At 45.9% G+C, this 22,764-nt stretch overlaps 1 protein-coding gene across 1 annotated transcript; it reads left to right on the top strand.

Annotated features, from left to right (window-relative positions):
• Positions 1–5,245: 5,245 nt before the first annotated feature.
• On the top strand, positions 5,246–10,368 carry atp1b2.L (ATPase, Na+/K+ transporting, beta 2 polypeptide L homeolog; the record flags this gene model as incomplete). Its single annotated transcript, NM_001086893.1, is given in 6 exon segments — positions 5,246–5,474; positions 6,397–6,525; positions 6,825–6,935; positions 9,042–9,247; positions 9,518–9,589; positions 10,258–10,368. Coding segments are annotated over 6 exon segments (741 nt in total), but the record flags the coding sequence as incomplete, so codon positions are not given.
• Positions 10,369–22,764: the final 12,396 nt, after the last annotated feature.

The raw sequence follows: 22,764 nt of genomic DNA, 5'->3' as shown, positions 1-22,764 counted from the left end.
AGTCCAGTGATGCATCTGTGTAATGTACTAAATGGGTCCAGTGATGCATCTGTGTAATGTACTGTATTGGTCCAGTGATGCATCTGTGTAATGTACTGTATTGGTCCAGTGATGCATCAGTGTAATGTACTGTATTGGTCCAGTGATGCATCAGTGTAATGTACTGAATGGGTCCAGTGATGCATCTGTGTAATGTACTGAATGAGTCCAGTGATGCATCTGTGTAATGTACTAAATGGGTCCAGTGATGCATCATTGTAATGTACTGTATTGGTCCAGTGATGCATCTGTGTAATGTACTGAATGAGTCCAGTGATGCATCTGTGTAATGTACTGTATTGGTCCAGTGATGCATCTGTGTAATGTACTGAATGGGTCCAGTGATGCATCTGTGTAATGTACTGAATGGGTCCAGTGATGCATCTGTGTAATGTACTGAATGAGTCCAGTGATGCATCTGTGTAATGTACTGAATGGGTCCAGTGATGCATCTGTGTAATGTACTGAATGGGTCCAGTGATGCATCTGTGTAATGTACTGTATTGGTCCAGTGATGCATCTGTGTAATGTACTGAATGGGTCCAGTGATGCATCTGTGTAATGTACTGAATGAGTCCAGTGATGCATCTGTGTAATGTACTGAATGAGTCCAGTGATGCATCTGTGTAATGTACTGAATGAGTCCAGTGATGCATCTGTGTAATGTACTGAATGGGTCCAGTGATGCATCTGTGTAATGTACTGAATGGGTCCAGTGATGCATCTGTGTAATGTACTGAATGAGTCCAGTGATGCATCTGTGTAATGTACTGTATTGGTCCAGTGATGCATCTGTGTAATGTACTGTATTGGTCCAGTGATGCATCTGTGTAATGTACTGTATTGGTCCAGTGATGCATCTGTGTAATGTACTGAATGAGTCCAGTGATGCATCTGTGTAATGTACTGAATGAGTCCAGTGATGCATCTGTGTAATGTACTGTATTGGTCCAGTGATGCATCTGTGTAATGTACTGTATTGGTCCAGTGATGCATCTGTGTAATGTACTGAATGAGTCCAGTGATGCATCTGTGTAATGTACTGAATGAGTCCAGTGATGCATCTGTGTAATGTACTGAATGAGTCCAGTGATGCATCTGTGTAATGTACTGAATGAGTCCAGTGATGCATCTGTGTAATGTACTGAATGGGTCCAGTGATGCATCTGTGTAATGTACTGAATGGGTCCAGTGATGCATCTGTGTAATGTACTGAATGGGTCCAGTGATGCATCTGTGTAATGTACTGTATTGGTCCAGTGATGCATCTGTGTAATGTACTGAATGGAAATATAAAGAGAAATGGTGCCAGGCTTGTGTTTCCTCACTCAGTAATAAGGATTTATCAGGGGATCTCAGTCCCGCACACACATATAATACTTCCCTTGTTCTCTCAGTCCCTGATCCGACACTGTCCCGTCCTTATTAGGGGGGATCTGTCGTCAGTGTCCCCAAGTCTCCTCCAAGGTGGAAAAGAATCAGGACACAAGAGCTGACGTGTTACCTGCTCAACTGACATGGGATCTTATTTTATTACAAGACTGTGTGATACAGTGATATTATATAGTGATATTATATAGTGATATTATATAGTGATATTATATAGTGATATTATACAGTGATATTATACAGTGATATTATACAGTGATATTATATAGTGATATTATATAGTGATATTATATAGTGATATTATACAGTGATATTATATAGTGATATTATACAGTGATATTATACAGTGATATTATACAGTGATATTATACAGTGATATTATATAGTGATATTATACAGTGATATTATATAGTGATATTATATAGTGATATTATACAGTGATATTATACAGTGATATTATATAGTGATATTATATAGTGATATTATATAGTGATATTATACAGTGATATTATATAGTGATATTATATAGTGATATTATACAGTGATATTATACAGTGATATTATATAGTGATATTATATAGTGATATTATACAGTGATATTATACAGTGATATTATATAGTGATATTATATAGTGATATTATATAGTGATATTATACAGTGATATTATACAGTGATATTATATAGTGATATTATATAGTGATATTATACAGTGATATTATACAGTGATATTATACAGTGATATTATATAGTGATATTATACAGTGATATTATACAGTGATATTATATAGTGATATTATATAGTGATATTATATAGTGATATTATACAGTGATATTATACAGTGATATTATACAGTGATATTATACAGTGATATTATATAGTGATATTATATAGTGATATTATACAGTGATATTATACAGTGATATTATACAGTGATATTATACAGTGATATTATACAGTGATATTATATAGTGATATTATACAGTGATATTATACAGTGATATTATACAGTGATATTATACAGTGATATTATACAGTGATATTATATAGTGATATTATATAGTGATATTATACAGTGATATTATACAGTGATATTATACAGTGATATTATATAGTGATATTATACAGTGATATTATACAGTGATATTATACAGTGATATTATACAGTGATATTATATAGTGATATTATATAGTGATATTATATAGTGATATTATACAGTGATATTATACAGTGATATTATACAGTGATATTATACAGTGATATTATATAGTGATATTATATAGTGATATTATATAGTGATATTATACAGTGATATTATACAGTGATATTATACAGTGATATTATACAGTGATATTATACAGTGATATTATACAGTGATATTATATAGTGATATTATATAGTGATATTATACAGTGATATTATACAGTGATATTATACAGTGATATTATACAGTGATATTATACAGTGATATTATACAGTATCCAGTGTGCTGGGCCTCATATAAATCGCATTAGACATTCCAGCGCTGCCAAATCATGTGCCAAACAGGAGCTGTACTCTGTGTAACAATGTGTGGGTCTGGCAAATGCTAATTTATTGGGCCTGTGGCTACTTGGGGTCCAGCTGGAATTTCCTACATTGGGCATGAGAGTGACGTGGGGGCCCTACATCGGGGGACCCCGGAGCTATGGCCTGTTGTGGAAGTGTTGCTAGAATGGGTGTGACTGCCAATGTCTCCCATATTGCCATTCCTGTTACCCCTCGGCTATTTCTACACCAGCCCACGTGCCCAGCTGTTGCCAGTCAGTAATGCGAAGTCACGGGCTGGAGTGGCGCATGGAGTGGCGCATGGAGTGTTACATGGAGTGGCGCATGGAGTGTTACACGGAGTGGCGAATGGAGTGGCGCATGGAGTGGCGCATGGAGTGGCGCATGGAGTGGCGCATGGAGTGTCATGGAGTGGCGCATGGAGTGGCGCATGGAGTGGCGCATGGAGTGGGCAGAGATGGTTTCCTAGTAAACACTTGAGGTAAGTCCAATTGTCAGTAGCAGGAGGAACAGCAGTAAGTGCTCCAGTTACATTGGAAAGACCAGATGGACCAGTTCTATTGTCGTCACTTTTGTGCTGCTCATCACACGCCCTCCTTTCTGGGTATTAGACAATGTTTATTTGCTTTAATAAGTGTTGTAACCTCACAACTCATTGACACACACAGTAGTAACAACCCCCACTGAGCATCACTGCACCCCAATACTTTCCTAGTCACCCCCAAAATCTCATCTGCCAATGTTTCCTCTATTTATATGTGTTTCTATAAGAAGTCTATGGTAGATAGGACTAAACCAGTGATCCCCAACCAGTAGCTCGTGAGTAACATGTTGCTCTCCAACCCCTTGGATGTTGCTCACAGTGGTCTCAAATTATTATCTTATTTTTGAATTCCAGGCATGAAAGCAAGTTTTAATTACATAAAAACTAAGCATATGGTCAAGTAGAGTCTCCTGTAGGCTTCCAGTCCGCATAGGGGCAACCAAATGGCCAATCACAGCCCTTATTTGGCACCCCAAGGGACTTTTTCATGCTTGTGTTGCTCCCCAACACTTTTTACATTTGAATGTGGCTCACTGGTAAAAAATGGTTGGGGACCCCTGGACTAGAGAATAAATATACGCAGCTGCAATAAAGTCCCTGACCTGAAGAGCTTACGATCTATAGCAGCGTTTCTCTGTCCCTTTACTGGGTAACACTCACAATTATTCTTTCATTTATCATTTTCCAGCATTTTATCTCCTATTCCCTCTCTGCCCCTAAAACTCCTCAGTCTTGTGCCAAGAATGAAGCCGTTGGACTGGGCAATACCCTATGGACTGGGCACATCATGGAAATCTTTTCCTTTACAAAGACCCCCTGACATGACACAGGAATCAGAGCCTGGACTTTCCCAGCAGCCTCAGCGGCTCCGTTCTGCTCACAGTGACCCTGATACTGATCAGAACATCTCAGGTATTTTAATGATGAGGTGAAGAGAGAAGAAGAAAGGTTTCCAGTCTGTACCTGAATCAGCAGCTTGTGTCCCAGTCGTCATGGGGTGTCAGGGGTCCCACGTGTACAACATGCCCCTATCATGTTGCCTCGGGGGGGGGCCCAATACACATTCTGCTCAAATCCTTCATTAGTGACTGGCCAAGTGAAGGACCAATAAAAGACATAAAATCATTCAGAGGTTGTCAAACCTACAGAGAACTACATTTTGTGTATATCCCCCCCTTTAGTTCATAACAAGGTCACAGATATAGTTAATATCGGTTTATCAGACGTTATTCTAACAATATGTAGCGTGGAAACTTAATGCTCTTCCCAAATCTCCCCCAACTGGCCTTGGAGTTGGGCTTTGTGGTCTATATACGAGAGATAATGACCATTCTCCACAAATCTCCCCCAACTGGCAGACTCCACAGCTCCTTCTCTCCAGCGTTGGACTGGGGGGGGGTGTCTAGGGCACAATGGGGTTACAGCCTCACCCCTCTGGGACACCCACCCCAGTGGTACAGTCCACTCAACGTGCCACCCCCTTTCTGCATTTGCCTTGTATTCTGCAGCAGTGATCAAGGGAGAAGGTCAGGGGGTGCTCTGAAAGTTTCAGGGGGGGGAGCCTCTGGGTTTTTTCCTGTTGTCCCCCAGTCTGACCCTTTCTCTCTCTCTGTGTCACCCCCTGTGGGGCTGGAAGAGCCTGAGCAGATTAGGGAGGAGACAGCAGGTGGGCGGGGCCAGAGATGAATATTAATGAGCTGAGGGATAAAAAGGTGAAACTGAGCTCAGGGAAGACACAGGGAGCTCAATGTGAGACACAGAAAGAAAAGGAGGGGAAAGAATCAAGTCACTCGTCAGTCCACTCAAGTCTTCTCCACCAGCTCATTGACTGAAGGAATCACTATGGCAGCCCTGAGTCAGAAGAGAAGCTGTGGGCAGATCATGAATGAATTTGGGGAATTTATGTGGAACCCAAGGACCCGGGAATTCATGGGCAGAACCGCAAGCAGTTGGGGTAAGTGAATGGGCCACGTGTGGGTGGGAGAGGGGTACGTGGATAGGGTTTCAGCATTTACATTTCTTGTGTAAGGAAAATTAGGATTTGGGGCATTTGTGGAAAAAGCCATTGAAAAATAAAAAACGTTTGTTCTGTTTATTTGCTCCATTCAGTCCAGTGGATTCTACAGTCTTACGCTAGAATTTGTGCCCATAATGCAGTGGGCTGATATATATATATATATATATCTTATACAGAGTTACCTTTATATAGGCTGCTCCACTGGTTCTTCTAGGCATCATATGTATCATCTTATATAGAGCTGCTTATAGCACCCATACTCCATCCTCATGTAGAACACCACCATGGGCTGCTACTGGGCTGATTTGTTGCTTCTACTTGTATATCTGTATTTCTATAGAAGCCCATCAGCATAGGGGAACATGGGGAAGGTTAGAGGTTATGATTGGCTACTATTGAGGGTAGATAGTGAATGTGAGTGGATACATGTGGAGGGTAAGTAGAGGAAGGTGGTTATGACTGGGTACTATTGGGGATAGCTAAAGAAGGTTGGAATCTAAGTGGGTCCCTTTGTAGGTAGAGAAGGTTGGGTGTGAGTGGAGGTAGAGAAGTTGGGTGTGAGTGGAGGTAGAGAAGTTGGGTGTGAGTGGAGGTAGAGAAGTTGGGTGTGAGTGGGTTAGAGAAGTTGGGTGTGAGTGGAGGTAGAGAAGTTGGGTGTGAGTGGAGGTAGAGAAGTTGGGTGTCAGTGGAGGTAGAGAAGTTGGGTGTGAGTGGAGGTAGAGAAGTTGGGTGTGAGTGGAGGTAGAGAAGTTGGGTGTGAGTGGAGGTAGAGAAGTTGGGTGGACCTGTTGGAAGGGACTGGTAGTACTTACATTGCACAATGGTTTTACTAAATGAAATTCCCTCTTGTCTTTTCCAGTTTTGATTGTTACTTTCTATGTGGTGTTTTATGCCTTCCTCACGGGCATGTTTGCCCTCTCTATTTGGGTGATGTTACAAACCATTGATGACTACACCCCCAAATACTGGGACCGACTGTCTAGTCCAGGTAAGGCCACATTCTACCAACCCCAATACATTTCTGTTTCCCAACTGCTGGAGGGCCTTTGCCAATCTCTGCTCTTGGTCACATGACAGGGGAACGACCCAGGGGTCAGACAATTGAGAAACTTTGGGGGGCCCAGGATCCCTGTTCTCTTTTGCTGTTACAATTGATTATTTCCAGTGAGTTGTGACATATATGTTTGAGTGCACACTAGTCTTACTCTGAGGGTCCCACTGTCTGAGTACTGTGCAGTGTAAGTCTGGGAGATAAGCACTAAAGTCACCCCAATTCTCTCCATTCAGGGCTCATGATTCGCCCCAAAACAGACTCTCTGGAGATTGTTTATAACATCAATGATACTGGAAACTCTGGCTGGGGGGCCTACGTGGCTAAACTAAACTCAGCTCTGGAAGGTAAGTCAATGATCTTCTCTTGTACTCAGCCTCTCCTACTCCCTTACACTCACACTCTCCTACTCCCTTCTACTCACACTCACCCAGCTCCTACTCCCTTCTACTCACACTCACCCAGCTCCTACTCCCTTCCACTCACACTCACCGGCTCCTACTCCCTTCCACTCACACTCAACTAGCTCCTACTCCCTTTTACTCACACTCGCCCAGCTCCTACTCCCTCACACTCACCCAGCTCCTACTCCCTCACACTCACCCAGCTTCTACTCCCTTACCATCACACTCACCAGCTCCTACTCCCTTACACTCCCACTCACCCAGCTGCTACTCCCACTCACCCAGCTCCTACTCCCTTACACCAACACTCACCCAGCTTCTACTCCCTTCTAATCACACTCACCCAGCTCCTACTCCCTTCCACTCACACTCACTGGCTCCTACTCCCTTTTACTCACACTCACCCAGCTCCTACTCCCTCACACTCACCCAGCTCCTACTCCCTTACACTCACACTCACCCAGCTCCTACTCCCTTACACTCACACTCACCCAGCTCCTACTCCCTCACACTCACCCAGCTCCTACTCCCTTACAATCACACTCACCAGCTCCTACTCCCTTACACTCCCACTCACCCAGCTGCTACTCCCACTCACCCAGCTCCTACTCCCTTACACCAACACTCACCCAGCTTCTACTCCCTTCTACTCACACTCACCCAGCTTATACTCCCTTCTACTCACACTCACCCAGCTCCTACTCCCTTACACTCACAGTCACCCAGCTCCTACTCCCTTCCACTCACACTCACCCAGCTCCTACTCCCTTCCACTCACACTCACCCCGCTCCTACTCCCTTCCACTCACACTCACCCAGCTTCTACTCCCTTACAATCACACTCACCAGCTCCTACTCCCTTACACTCCCACTCACCCAGCTGCTACTCCCACTCACCCAGCTCCTACTCCCTTACACCAACACTCACCCAGCTTCTACTCCCTTCTACTCACACTCACGGCTCCTACTCCCTTCCACTCACACTCAACTAGCTCCTACTCCCTTCTACTCACACTCACCCAGCTCCTACTCCCTCACACTCACCCAGCTCCTACTCCCTCACACTCACCCAGCTCCTACTCCCTTACAATCACACTCACCAGCTCCTACTCCCTTACACTCCCACTCACCCAGCTGCTACTCCCACTCACCCAGCTCCTACTCCCTTACACCAACACTCACCCAGCTTCTACTCCCTTCTACTCACACTCACCCAGCTTCTACTCCCTTCTACTCACACTCACCCAGCTCCTACTCCCTTCTACTCACACTCACCCAGCTCCTACTCCCTTACACTCACAGTCACCCAGCTCCTACTCCCTTACACCAACACTCACCCAGCTTCTACTCCCTTCCACTCCCACTCACCCAGCTCCTACTCCCTTACACCAACACTCACCCAGCTTCTACTCCCTTCTACTCACACTCACCCAGCTCCTACTCCCTTACACTCAGTCACCCAGCTCCTACTCCCTTCCACTCACACTCACCCAGCTCCTACTCCCTTCGACTCACACTCACCCGCTCCTACTCCCTTCCACTCACACTCACCTGGCTCCTACTCCCTTCCACTCACACTCAACCAGCTCCTACTCCCTTTCACTCACACTCACCCAGCTCCTACTCCCTTACACTCACACTCACCCAGCTCCTACTCCCTTACACTCACACTCACCCAGCTCCTACTCCCACTCACCCAGCTCCTACTCCCTTCCACTCATACTCACCCAGCTCCTACTCCCTTCTACTCACACTCACCCAGCTCCTACTCCCTTACACTCACAATAACCCAGCTCCTACTCCCTTCCACTCACACTCACACATGGTGAGACATTAAGGCTCTACTCATACTCACCCTCCATACACAGAAAGTTACAAAGAAAAGCAAAGACTTTACTGTTGTTGCTTCTCAAAGAGAGCAGAAAGAAGTGGCCTACTGAGTTCAGCAATTGCAAAAGAGCTTACTATTCCCTGTGGTCAGATAATATAAGGGAGGTGATATTTGCCCCTGCCCTCAGCACTAACACCATTTCCATCTTCTCCCCCCAGTGTACAACGACAGTGTGCAAATGCAACAGGGGTCAGTGTGCAACCAGGGGGTGTTTAACAAACAGGACAATATGGGGGACGTGAAGAATAACCACAAGAAGGCCTGTCAGTTCCTGAGAAGCTCCCTGGGCAACTGCTCTGGGCTCGATGACCCCACTTATGGCTACAAGGACGGCAGCCCCTGTGTCCTCATCAAAATGAACCGGGTGAGCCCCTCCCACGTGTGTGTCCCTTTATATATAATTGTGTGTGGAAATTACCTGCGTGTCCCTGTGGGGGCGGGGCAACAGATTGTCACCTGTGGAACTGGAATATCCGCATTGTGTCCCAGAGATTCCCAGACTAAATGGCTCAAGTTCCTGTGCGGGGGTGAGAGCTGCACCTGAGTTTCTGCCATGTTACCCCTCCCTGCCCAATCTCTCTGCTCCCTGGAGAAGCCCCCGTCCCTCTAACATTCCTTTATTCTCTATTTCCAGATCATCAACTTTCTCCCTGGTGTTATTCCAAGTCTCTCCAACTCCTCCATCACCATAAACTGCACAGGCAAGGTAAGTTCCCCAAGCAGACACTCCATGAGTGAACCTTAGACTGTCTCATTTCAGTGTGTCTCAGTGTGTCTCTCTCTTGGTGTCTCCAAAAACCCAAATCTGCTCAGAATGACACGGTAAGAGGACGATCCAGTAGAGTAAATCCTCCTCAGTCACCCACTTCTAGGAACCCCCTGTAGATGCCTCCTAAACATACTGGGCCACAATCAGCTCCAGGTTTGGGTTGAACTGGATGTGATACCTCCTCCTGAGGTTCTTCTCATGAAACTGATTGTGTCCCAATAAACTTCATCCCTCGTCTGTGAGAAGCTCAATAGTTCTGACCCTGGAGAACAAACCCAAAGTTCCTGCATTGAATGACCTGTAGAACCTATAGACATAGTCCTTAGCAATGGTGCCAGGGGAAAGTGAGGGGCTGGCAAATGTAACTCAGGAAGCCCCCACTGTACTGCTATAGGGCAACTCTAAGGTAAATACCCCATATGCGGCAGATGGAGGGCAGATTTCGGGAGTGCTCTATACATTTAAGTGAATTGAAATGCATTGAAGTCTGGGGGCAACAACATTTTTTTGACGTGTGACAAATTCTATGACCCGCTGCAGTCTATGGGTGTCATTGGGTGGCGAAACATTTCCCTCATGTGACGTTATGAATGTGTTTGTTTCAGACCACAGACACTGAGCTCATGTTGGGGAGACGCACGTATTACCCCAGTAACGGGACAGTTTTGGGCACCATGGATCTCATGTATTTCCCATACTATGGAAAGAAAGCACAGGTGAGATTTACCCCCCATTCCTACACGGGGGATCACTAACTTGCCCCAGTACCCCTGCAGTCTTACAGCACACTCCTCACTTCCTTCCCCTACCGCTGTCACCCCCTTCATTATCTCGCCCGGGGTTTTCCACCCCCCCTTTATTTTTTTCCCCCCGCTGTCACCCCGCAATTTCCCTTTGGGTTTACCCCCCCATTTTCTAAAATTTCCCCCCCTCATTTTTCTCAAAAGTCAACCCCTTCATATCTCACTGTACCCCCCCTATTTTTACTGGGGACCCCCCCCTTAAAATCGCTTGGGGCCCCCCCTTTCCCACTTTTCTCGGGGCCCGGGGAAAACCCCCTTTATTTCCCCACTGGGGCCCCCCCTTTCATATCTCCTTTTCCCAACCCTTTTTCCCCCCTTTTATTTCCCCCTTCCAACCCCCCCCCCCTTTTTCCCCACTGTTACCCCCCTCATACTTCCACCCCTTTTCCCCCCTCATATCTCACTGTCACCCCCTCATAAAATCACCCGTCCACTCCCACATCATTCCCCCTGCCAAAGGTGTCATTTTCCCGCCTTTTCCCCGATATCCCCCCCCAAAAAGGGCCCCTCTGGATGGGGTGGTTTTTCAAATGGAATGTTCCTATTTTGTGACCCCACCTGATGTCATTAAAGACTAAACTACAAACGCAGCCCCCCGGTGGGGTCCGAGTTTCCCCCAACGGGGGGCCGGGGAAACCGGAACCCCTTTTTGGGAATGTCGCGCCAACGCCCCAAATATCAAAAAGCAAATGACCGGGGCGGGGGCAATTTTTTCGGGGGATTTTCCCCCCCCCAAATTTTTGGGCCCCCAACCCCAAATTTTAAAAAACCCAAATTGTTTAGTGACAACACGTGGGCGGCATCCCCCAATTCCAAAATTCCCTTTCCCCGCTGGCCACCGGGGACCAACAAACCCCACCCCCACAAAAAATTCCCCCCAAAAACAAAATAAAAACCCCAACCCCCTTTTCCCCCCCTTAAAGGGAACACACCCTTCGACCCCGGACCCCCAATCCCCGGGGGGGGGTTTGCAAAACCTTGTTTACTTCCTCCAGGGGGGCCAAAACCTTCCCCCTTAAATAGGAACAGGGGAAAAGGAAAAAAGGGGAGGGGGAAAAGGGGCCTTTGGGCGGAAGGGGGCTTTTCCTCAATTTAAATTTTTTAAAAGGGGGCCCCCTTTTTTTGGCTTTCAATTTAAAGGGTGCTTTTCGGGGGGACCAAAAATTAGGGCCTTTGATTTTAAAAAAACCCGGAAAACCCTTTTTTTTAAAAAGAGGAAAATTCAAAGGGGATAAAATAAAAAATGGGGGAAATAAATAGTCCCGTTTTCCAAAAAACAAAAATGTTCCCTTTTATTTTGTTTTTTGTTTTGGGCAAAAAATGTAATTTTAATTAAAAGGGTGGGGGGGTGATGGGGAATTTTTTTGAAAACCATAAATAAGCCCCGAACACTTAAAAATTCCCTTTCCCTTTTTTAAAACCTTTTTGGGTTTTTCCCAATGACTGGTTTTCCCCATTGGGTTTTTCCCCCCCCAGGTAACCCAAAACAGAGGAAACCCCCTTTTAGGGGGAAGGCCCCCCATGGTTTTCCCCCTTTCTGTTGGCCTTTTTTTTTTGGGAAACTGAAAACCCGGAAAAGCGAGAAATTCAATTTTTTAAACTTTAACTGAACGTTTTTGTTCCCCCCTGGGGGGCCCCCCCCCCTTTTAAATTTTCCCCTTGGGGCTAACCCTTCCCCGAAGGGTTTGGAAGGAGTTTAAAAGCGGGGAAAATTTGTTGGTTTCCCCCCGGCCCAAAATTTTGTTTTACACCATTCCCACTCAAAAACCCCCCGGGCCTTTTTTAATTAAACCCTTAACAAATTTTTTTGCCTAAAAAAACTTTTTAATTTAGAAAAACAAGTATTTTTTTTTTGCCCCCCCAGACCTTAAATTTTTTTAAACCCCCTTTTTTTTATTTTTTTTCACTGAAAATTTTTTTCCTTTTTTTAAACCCCCCTTCCCCCTCTTTATGGCCCTTTTCCCCCCTGCAGTTTCCCAAATGGGGGGTTTAAATAAGAATTTTTCCCCCTTTTGTCCCCCCTCCCTTTTTTTAACCCCCAAATAAAGTTCCCCCCCAAAAAAACCCCCAAAACCCCCGTTTACCCCCAAACCTTTCCCCCTTTTTTTCCCCTTTTCCCTTTTACCCCGACCCACCCCCCCAAAAACCCCCCCCCCCCAATATTTCTTCCTAAAGGGAATTACTCCAAATACTTGGAATTAAAATTAACCCGAGGGGAAAAGGAAAAAATCCTTCCCTACTTTTTTTAATGTTTCCCCGGAAAATGAAAACCCGGGGGGAACAGGCCTTTTTCCCAATTAGGAAAAAGGTTTTTCCAAGGAAAAGGGGCCGGGGGTGCTTTTTAATTTTAACCCAAAATTAACCTCCCCCCCCCCCCAAGAAAAAGGAAAGGGGGCCCAAATTTGGGAAAAATTAAAAAGGGGGGGGAATTTTAGGGGGGGATTAACAGGGGGAGGGAAAACCTTTTGAAGGCAAAACCCTCCCACCCAAGGTTTTCCCGCCGGAGGGAAAAACCCCGGAAAAAATTTAAAGGGGGAAGGGGGGGAACCAAAAAGGGTTTGGGGGGTAAAACCCACCGGCCTTTAAAACCCTTTTTTAGGTTTTCAAGGGGGGGTCGGATTTTTTTTATTTAAACCCGTAGCTCCTTTCCCCGCCCGACAAAAAAAGGGCCCTAAAAAAAATTTAAAAAAAGGAGGGAAAAGGGGTTTTTTTTAAAAGGGAGAGTTTTGGGAAAATTGGGTCAAAGGGTTTTAACAGGCCCCCCGATAACTTTAATAGGTTTTCAAGGGAAAAAGGGCCCCGGTTGTTTTTTTATTCACCAGTAACCCCCCTTTCCCCGACAGACAGGAGGGAAGGCCCAAATTTAGAAATTTTGGAGGAAAGGAAAAGGGGCCAGACAGGAGGAGCCATGAGAATTAGAGGAGGGAAAGGGGGGTTACAGGAGAGCTGGGAATGAATCAGGGATAGGGATACATTAATAGTACAAGGAAGGGTCGGATGCTTTATTTCACCAGTAAGCCCTCCCAGCAGACAGGAGACCAATGAGATTAGAGGAGGAAAGGGTCTTACAGAGAGCTTGGAGTGAATTCAGGTACAGGCTATACGATTAGATAGGTACAAGAAGGTCGATGCCTTTTATTCACCAGTAGTCCTCCCATGCAGACCAGGAGGAGCCAATGAGATTAGAGGGCAAAGGTGTTACAGGAGAGCTGGGAAGTGAATCAGGGGTATAGGCTGATACATAGATAGGTACAAGGAAAGTGTCGGAGCTTTATCACCAGTAGCTCCTCCCAGCAAGACCAGGAGGGACCAATGAGATTAGAGAGGAAAATGGTGTTACCAGGCGAGAGGCTGGGAAGTAATCAGGCATGTACAGGCTCATACATTAGATAGTTATAGGAAGGGTCGAGCTTAATTCCACCATGCTCCTCCAGCAACAGGAGGAGCCAATGAGATTAGAGGAGGAAAGGGGTGTTACAGGGAAGCTGGGAAGTGAATCAGAAGACAGCGCCTGATAACATTAATAGGTACAAGGAAGGGATCGGATGCTGTATTTCACCATAGCTCCTCCCAGCAACAGAGAGCCCAATGAGATTAGAGCGAGGAACAGTCCGGTGATACAGGAGACTGGGAAAGTGAATCAGGGTACAGGCATCGATACATTAGATAGGTATAAGCGATAGGGTCGGATGCTTTATCACCAGTAGCTCCTCCCCAGCAGAAGGAGGGAGCACAATGAGAATTAGGAGGGAAAGCGGTGTACCAGGGAAGCTGGGAAGTGAATCAGGGTACAGCTTGATACATTAATAGTACAAGAAGGTCGATGCTTTGATTCACCGTAGCTCCTGCCAGCGACAGGAGGGAGCCAATGAGATGTAGAGGAGGAAGGTTAAGGAGAGCTTGAAGTGAATCAGGGGTACAGGCTGATACATTAGATAAGTACAAGCAAGGGTCGGATGCTTTATTCACCAGTAGCTCCTCCCAGCAGACAGGAGGGAGCCAATGAGATTAGAGGAGGGAAAGGGGTGTTACAGGGAGAGCTGGGAAGTGAATCAGGGGTACAGGCTGATACATTAGATAGGTACAAGGAAGGGTCGGATGCTTTATTCACCAGTAGCTCCTCCCAGCAGACAGGAGGGAGCCAATGAGATTAGAGGAGGGAAAGGGGTGTTACAGGGAGAGCTGGGAAGTGAATCAGGGGTACAGGCTGATACATTAGATAGGTACAAGGAAGGGTCGGATGCTTTATTCACCAGTAGCTCCTCCCAGCAGACAGGAGGGAGCCAATGAGATTAGAGGAGGGAAAGGGGTGTTACAGGGAGAGCTGGGAAGTGAATCAGGGGTACAGGCTGATACATTAATAGGTACAAGGAAGGGTCGGATGCTTTATTCACCAGTAGCTCCTCCAGCAGACAGGAAGGAGCCCAATGAGATTAGAGGAGGGAAAGGGTGTTACAGGGAGAGACTGGGAAAATGAATCAGGGTACAGGCTGATACATTAGATAGGTACAAGGAAGGGTCGGATGCTTTATTCACCAGTAGCTCCTCCCAGCAGACAGGAGGGAGCCAATGAGATTAGAGAGGGAAAGGGGTGTTACAGGGAGAGCTGGGAAGTGAATCAGGGGTACAGGCTGATACATTAGATAGGTACAAGGAAGGTCGGATGCTTTATTCACCAGTAGCTCCTCCCAGCAGACAGGAGGGAGCCAATGAGATTAGAGAGGGAAAGGGGTGTTACAGGGAGAGCTGGGAAGTGAATCAGGGGTACAGGCTGATACATTAGATAGGTACAAGGAAGGGTCGGATGCTTTATTCACCAGTAGCTCCTCCCAGCAGACAGGAGGGAGCCAATGAGATTAGAGGAGGGAAAGGGTGTTACAGGGAGAGCTGGGAAGTGAATCAGGGGTATAGGCTGATACAATTAGATAGGTACAAGGAAGGGTCGGATGCTTTATTCACCAGTAGCTCCTCCCAGCAGACAGGAGGGAGCCAATGAGATTAGAGGAGGGAAAGGGGTGTTACAGGGAGAGCTGGGAAGTGAATCAGGGTACAGGCTGATACATTAGATAGGTACAAGGAAGGGTCGGATGCTTTATTCACCAGTAGCTCCTCCCAGCAGACAGGAGGGAGCCAATGAGATTAGAGGAGGGAAAGGGGTGTTACAGGGAGAGCTGGGAAGTGAATCAGGGGTACAGGCTGATACATTAGATAGGTACAAGGAAGGGTCGGAAGCTTTATTCACCAGTAGCTCCTCCCAGCAGACAGGAGGGAGCCAATGAGATTAGAGGAGGGAAAGGGGTGTTACAGGGAGAGCTGGGAAGTGAATCAGGGGTACAGGCTGATACATTAGATAGGTACAAGGAAGGTCGGATGCTTTATTCACCAGTAGCTCCTCCCAGCAGACAGGAGGGAGCCAATGAGATTAGAGGAGGGAAAGGGGTGTTACAGGGAGAGCTGGGAAGTGAATCAGGGGTACAGGCTGATACATTAGATAGGTACAAGGAAGGGTCGGATGCTTTATTCACCAGTAGCTCCTCCCAGCAGACAGGAGGGAGCCAATGAGATTAGAGGAGGGAAAGGGGTGTTACAGGGAGAGCTGGGAAGTGAATCAGGGTACAGGCTGATACATTAGATAGGTACAAGGAAGGGTCGGATGCTTTATTCACCAGTAGCTCCTCCCAGCAGACAGGAGGGAGCCAATGAGATTAGAGGAGGAAAGGGGTGTTACAGGGAGAGCTGGGAAGTGAATCAGGGGTATAGGCTGATACATTAGATAGGTACAAGGAAGGGTCGGATGCTTTATTCACCAGTAGCTCCTCCCAGCAGACAGGAGGGAGCCAATGAGATTAGAGGAGGAAAGGGGTGTTACAGGGAGAGCTGGGAAGTGAATCAGGGGTACAGGCTGATACATTAGATAGGTACAAGGAAGGGTCGGATGCTTTATTCACCAGTAGCTCCTCCCAGCAGACAGGAGGGAGCCAATGAGATTAGAGGAGGGAAAGGGGTGTTACAGGGAGAGCTGGGAAGTGAATCAGGGGTACAGGCTGATACATTAGATAGGTACAAGGAAGGGTCGGATGCTTTATTCTGCTTCCCTGAGCCCAATTACTGCTATCCCAAAGGGTCTCATCCAATAAATTCTTTTATACAGGCAGTTGGATCCTTCAGGATCAGAGAGGTATGAGCAACAGAAAGTGGACAAATGCATGGCAGTGACTATGGTCTTCAATGGAAACAATTGTTACAATATAAAAAGATACTAAGGTAACATACTACAGGTAACCAAAAATAGAGGTACTCTGCTAAACTGTGATTGTTGTTTTTCTATTATCAAAGGAGAAGTGATTAAAGGGATACTGTCATGGGAAAAAATGTTTATTTCCAAAATGAATCAGTTAATAGTGCTGCTCCAGCAGAATTCTGCACTGAAATCCATTTCTCAAAAGAGCAAACAGATTTTTTTATTTTCAATTTTGAAATCTGACATGGGGCTAGACATATTGTCAGTTTCCCAGCACCCAGTTCTGGGTGTGGGTATAGACGCGGGTCGGTGGTCTTCTCAATAGCGACCTTTACTCCTTTTTTCTGATCACGCCTACTTCCAATGATGTCACTTCCTTGTTTCTTTGATTCTTGATGGTCAGTGGGTTGTTAGTCCGGGTTGCGGATAAGGTACTAGTGGGTAGAGTAGCCGGTCCAAGCGGGTCAGAATGTGGGTTGTTGGTATAGTGGGTATGGGTCGGGTACGGGACCCAAAAAATGGACCCGCGCAGGTCTGGTTTTTCCCAACCGTAACCCGCCGTTCCTCAGCCCACGCCCAGATCCGACTTCCAGGTTCCTTTTATTGACCCGCGCTGACCGGCCCTGCCGATTACATCACAAAATGGGCGGTGACACATAGAAAATAGAAAGTCATTAGAAAAAGTCGTTAATTCTGGTGATCTATCACCAACTCGTTGTTTGAAGGTGAAGCACCCCTTTAAGAAAGAGTCACCAAATGATAGGACAGTCTGTAGCCACTTCTATGAGGCGAAGCATTGCCCCTTCCAACTGTACTGAATGAATTAGAAGTAATTGAGTTCCCCGAGATGTGGCAAAATTAACAAATGACTTTTACAAAGAGAACTTGAGTCGTTACAAGACACAGGTCTGAATGACAAGAAATGTTTTTGGAACAAATATCTTGATGCTAATTAGCCGACGCACAGTAATACTTTCCTCTATTACTTCTATTATTACTTCTATTAATACTTCTCTTACAGACTATGAATGTTACCCCAGTATTAGTAGAGTGAAGAGCAGAGAAATCATCAACGAGTCACATAGTCATGAAACGTGCGACATTTGTGTAATCATTTTAGTGAAGTACTTTATACATTTGGATTTTACAAACTCGTTAATGAACACCGCTACATGGTGGGCTACATGGTGGGCTACACGGTGGGGTTTCATGCTCCAGCACATGACCAGTGTGGAACAGCCATAACCAGCAGCAGTTGATCCCTCCCCATCTTGTCTCCGGGTCATGGACTCCCGTGTAGTGTGTTCCCTTTGGCTCTAGTGTATAATAAATGACTTTAATGAGATTAATTGGGCAACCCTACATGTATTTAAGTTAATTACTATTGTTCTTCCATTTATGTTTTTGAGACAAGTCTGGATCTCCCTGAAAGCCGTGTCTCCTACTTGAACTTCTTTATTGGTTGGACAACTCAAGAACTTTAGAGTTAGGCCTTAAAGGCATTTTCTCATTCTTGGATTTATTGATCTCAGACGAGACTTGAACACTATTAAGAACTTTAGTGGTGACTTGAAGGGTTACTTTGTCTCAATATGTCACATTTACCAGTATATGTCATGAGATTGACCAATCACATCAGCCTAATTGATGGGAGGAGTCACTGGATTCTTATTTCCCAGTTCCAAAGTGCCCTGATTGTATCACTTGATAAAGAGCGAGTTGTGGTAATAAAACTCACGTGCAGCTCGTCCTGCTGTCTGTGTCTTACACCCTTCTCTTCCCCACATCACTTTTGTCCTTCATAAGGTGTCTGCACCCACAATAAATACATTTTATTTTCTTCTGATATTGGTCTCCAACAAAAAGGTACTGACCAGGCCCTGCCCCGGCTGACTTCTGAGATACAAAGGCAGATACATGGGGAGCAGAGATCCAGAGGCAGATGCATGAGGAGAGAAGATCCAGAGGCAGATGCATGGGGAGAGGAGATCCAGAGGCAGATGCATGAGGAGAGAAGATCCAGAGGCAGATGCATGGGGAGAGGAGATCCAGAGGCAGATGCATGGGGAGAGAAGATGCATGAGGAGAGAAGATGCATGAGGAGAGAAGATGCATGAGGGGAGAAGATGCATGAGGGGAGAAGATGCATGAGGAGAGAAGATGCATGAGGAGAGAAGATCCAGAGGCAGATGCATGAGGAGAGAAGATCCAGAGGCAGATGCATGGGGAGAGGAGATCCAGAGGCAGATGCATGGGGAGAGGAGAGAAGATCCAGAGGCAGATGCATGAGGAGAGAAGATCCAGAGGCAGATGCATGAGGAGAGAAGATCCAGAGGCAGATGCATGAGGAGAGAAGATCCAGAGGCAGATGCATGGGGAGAGGAGATCCAGAGGCAGATGCATGGGGAGAGAAGATCCAGAGGCAGATGCATGAGGAGAGGAGACCCAGAGGCAGATGCATGAGGAGAGGAGACCCAGAGGCAGATGCATGAGGAGAGAAGACCCAGAGGCAGATGCATGAGGAGAGAAGATCCAGAGGCAGATGCATGGGGAGAGAAGATCCAGAGGCAGATGCATGAGGAGAGAAGATCCAGAGGCAGATGCATGAGGAGAGAAGATCCAGAGGCAGATGCATGGGGAGAGAAGATCCAGAGGCAGATGCATGAGGAGAGGAGACCCAGAGGCAGATGCATGAGGAGAGGAGACCCAGAGGCAGATGCATGAGGAGAGAAGATCCAGAGGCAGATGCATGGGGAGAGAAGATCCAGAGGCAGATGCATGGGGAGAGAAGATCCAGAGGCAGATGCATGAGGAGAGAAGATCCAGAGGCAGATGCATGGGGAGAGAAGATCCAGAGGCAGATGCATGGGGAGAGAAGATCCAGAGGCAGATGCATGAGGAGAGAAGATCCAGAGGCAGATGCATGAGGAGAGAAGATCCAGAGGCAGATGCATGGGGAGAGAAGATCCAGAGGCAGATGCATGAGGAGAGGAGACCCAGAGGCAGATGCATGAGGAGAGGAGACCCAGAGGCAGATGCATGAGGAGAGAAGATCCAGAGACAGTAGATAATGGAAGTAAGAGATGCAGAGAGAAAGAGATGCATTGCAGTAAATGGCACAGGCCCCACATTAATTGATCTACAGTGGGGGTCATTTAAATAAAGTTCGCACAGCGCATATTTATTCGCAAATGGTTGTATTGACCATGTTTTTTCTGGAACGCTAAAAAATTGCACTGCTGTGCCCGTCTTTCCGGTTTTTGCGAATTCGCATCGAGAATACATTTTCGCCAATGGCTCGCAAATGAGACGGCGGTTTGTGTGAGTGCGCCCACTGTGCGACGTTGTTCTACGTGAAAATAGCGTTGACAGAAACTTGAATTCGCAATTCGCAAAACTGTTTTGCGAATATTTTCTCTGCCGTGAAAGTTGTGGCTTAATTCAGTCGCAGAGAGTGCGCATAAATACTCCCTTTGTGAACCAACCTGCGCCAAGTTTTAAATGAGCCCCTGCGTGCAAATACATATTTGATATTCTTGTCATATTTAATAAGATAGATGATCGATAGATATACTGTATATATCACACAAGGGAAAGTTGTGCTCACCACTAATTTATATAAAACCATTAGGCGGGGGTGCAATGAGGCTGTGACCACAAAATACATATAGTCAACTACAAGAGTCCTCTGCACTCAACCCATTATCAATATATTTAAGACACCGACATTTTGTGCTACTGCTACTGAATATGACTTACCCTTTAAACAACACAGGGATTGTTTGTCCATATATTGCAATATATTTAATAATAAAGTCATCCCATATCTGGCCAGTCCTACGCTCAATTTTATCTGATTCATTAAGAATTCTATTGCTTCATTATACATTTTACAAAGGGACTAAGTTTTACCTGCAACTTAACTTGCTGCTTTCAAAGTAAACCTCCCAAACTTGGCTGCCCAAATATGTCTTGAATATATTGATAATGGGTTGAGTGCAGAGGACTCTTGTCTCTCTCGACCCCTGCTCCTGCCCCGACTTTATTCAATTGGTAGGAGACCGGGAAAACTGCCACTTAGTATTGGGCTGCCACCTAGTGGCCTGAAATTCAGTGGAATCCATGGGGGTCTGCTTGTCTAACAGTCCCACAATGTAGTCTGGGGGATATTTAAAGGCACAGTCAATAGATCCTGCAGCTGTGTATAACAAGTGGCATTTATAGGTAGGTAAAGAGACAGTTCTGAGCGGCACACTTAGGGGCAGATTTACTAAGGGTCGAATATCGAGGGTTAATTAACCCTCGATATTCGACTAGGAACTAAAATCGTTCGACTTCGAATATCAAAGTCGAACGATTTAGCGCTAATCCTACGATCGAACGATTATTCGATCGAACGATTAAATCCTTCGAATCGAATGATTCAAAGGATTTTAATACAACGATCGAAGGAATATCCTTCGATCAAAAAAACGCAGGCAAGCCTATGTGGACCTTCCCCATAGGCTAACATTGACTTCGGTAGCTTTTAGCTGCCGAACTAGGGGGTCGAAGTTTTTCTTAAAGAGACAGTACTTCGATTATCGAATGGTCGAATAGTCGAACGATTTTTAGTTCGAATCGTTCGATTTGAAGTCTAAGTAGTAGTCGAAGTAGCCCATTCGATGGTCGAAGTAGCCAAAAAAAACTTTGAAATTCGAAGTTTTTTTGATTCGAATCCTTCACTCGAGCTTTGTAAATGTGCCCCTTACTCTTTCCCACATGCTTGGCTGCTGGAGATCTGCACAGGCATTGGGTGAAGGGGTCCCTTCCCATTTCGGAGGGGCGGTACCTTTAAGCCTGGGAGTAGGGGAGTGTTGCAGCCAGATACGAGTCACTAGACTGACACACGGCAGTCACAAAGGCTAACAATCGCAGCCCACAGTATGTGCGAGAGCTTGGGGCAGGGAAAACTCCAGAAGTCTATTCTCAGGAATCAGAAAGATAGTGCAGCTGCTCAGGAGGTGCATTAAAGGAGAAACAAACCCCTTATTAAAAAAACATTCTACCCCCCTACCATACATAGAGCCCTCCCTCCTCACCCCCAGCCTTGATGCTACCCCCAGGCAAATGTCCCTACATATTTTTTACTTACCCCTCGGTGCAGATTCAGGGATCGGAGTTTTGCCATCGCTTCAGCAATTTGCGTCCATTTCGGCGCATGCGCAGTTGTCTCAGACGAGGAAATTGCTCCAAATCATCCCGTGCTGCTCCGTCTCATTCTCAGATTACACAAGAAGAGGAACATGGCTGCCGTGAACTCCGATCCCTGAATCTGCACTGAGGGGTAAATAAAAAGTTAGGAGCATTTGCCCAGGGTACCAGTTAGGCTGCGGGGATGGGGTTTTTTTTTGAATAAGGGGTTTGTTGCTCCTTTAAAACCCAGCGGGGAATCCATGGAGACAACACTTTCTTAACCCTTTCCATACTGCATATGGCACAGAAGTACCAGTGTGCCACTCTATTCTATATGCCAGTTACAATCCATGCGTTAAGTCCTGCAGCAGGTCCTGCACCCTGGGGGGTGCGGGTATAGAGGCGGGTCTTCTCAATAGCAATTTTTACTCCTTTTTTCTGATCACGCCTACTTCTGATGTCACTTCCAGTTCACGACAGCACTTCCTGTTTTACTCCTTTTTTCTGATCACGCCTACTTCTGATGTCACTTCCAGTTTACGACAGCTCTTCCTGTTTTACTCCTTTTTCTAATCACGCCTACTTCCGATGATGTCACTTCCTGTTTACAATGAGAGCACTTACTGATTCTTGATGGTCAGTGGGTCGCGGATAAGGTACTTGCGGGTCCAAGCGGGTAAGAATGCGGGTTGCGGGTACAGGTCGGGTTCCAAAAAAAATGGACCCACGCAGGACTCTATCATGAGTTGCTAAGAGCAGAACAGTGAAACTGAAAGCACTTCCATGTTGTAAGTAGGAGGAGAAAGAGCTGATTTGGCAACATTGCCAACAAGCACACCCAGTGAGCAGATGCTAAGCCACAGTGCTGACAATCTGATAACATGAAGAGCCGT

This window comes from Xenopus laevis, chromosome 3L (assembly GCF_017654675.1).
Source record: "Xenopus laevis strain J_2021 chromosome 3L, Xenopus_laevis_v10.1, whole genome shotgun sequence".
NCBI classification, from domain to species: Eukaryota; Metazoa; Chordata; class Amphibia; order Anura; family Pipidae; genus Xenopus; species Xenopus laevis.
The sequence above is the reverse complement of the archived record's forward strand: the minus strand, read 5'-3'. Positions and strand labels throughout refer to the sequence as shown.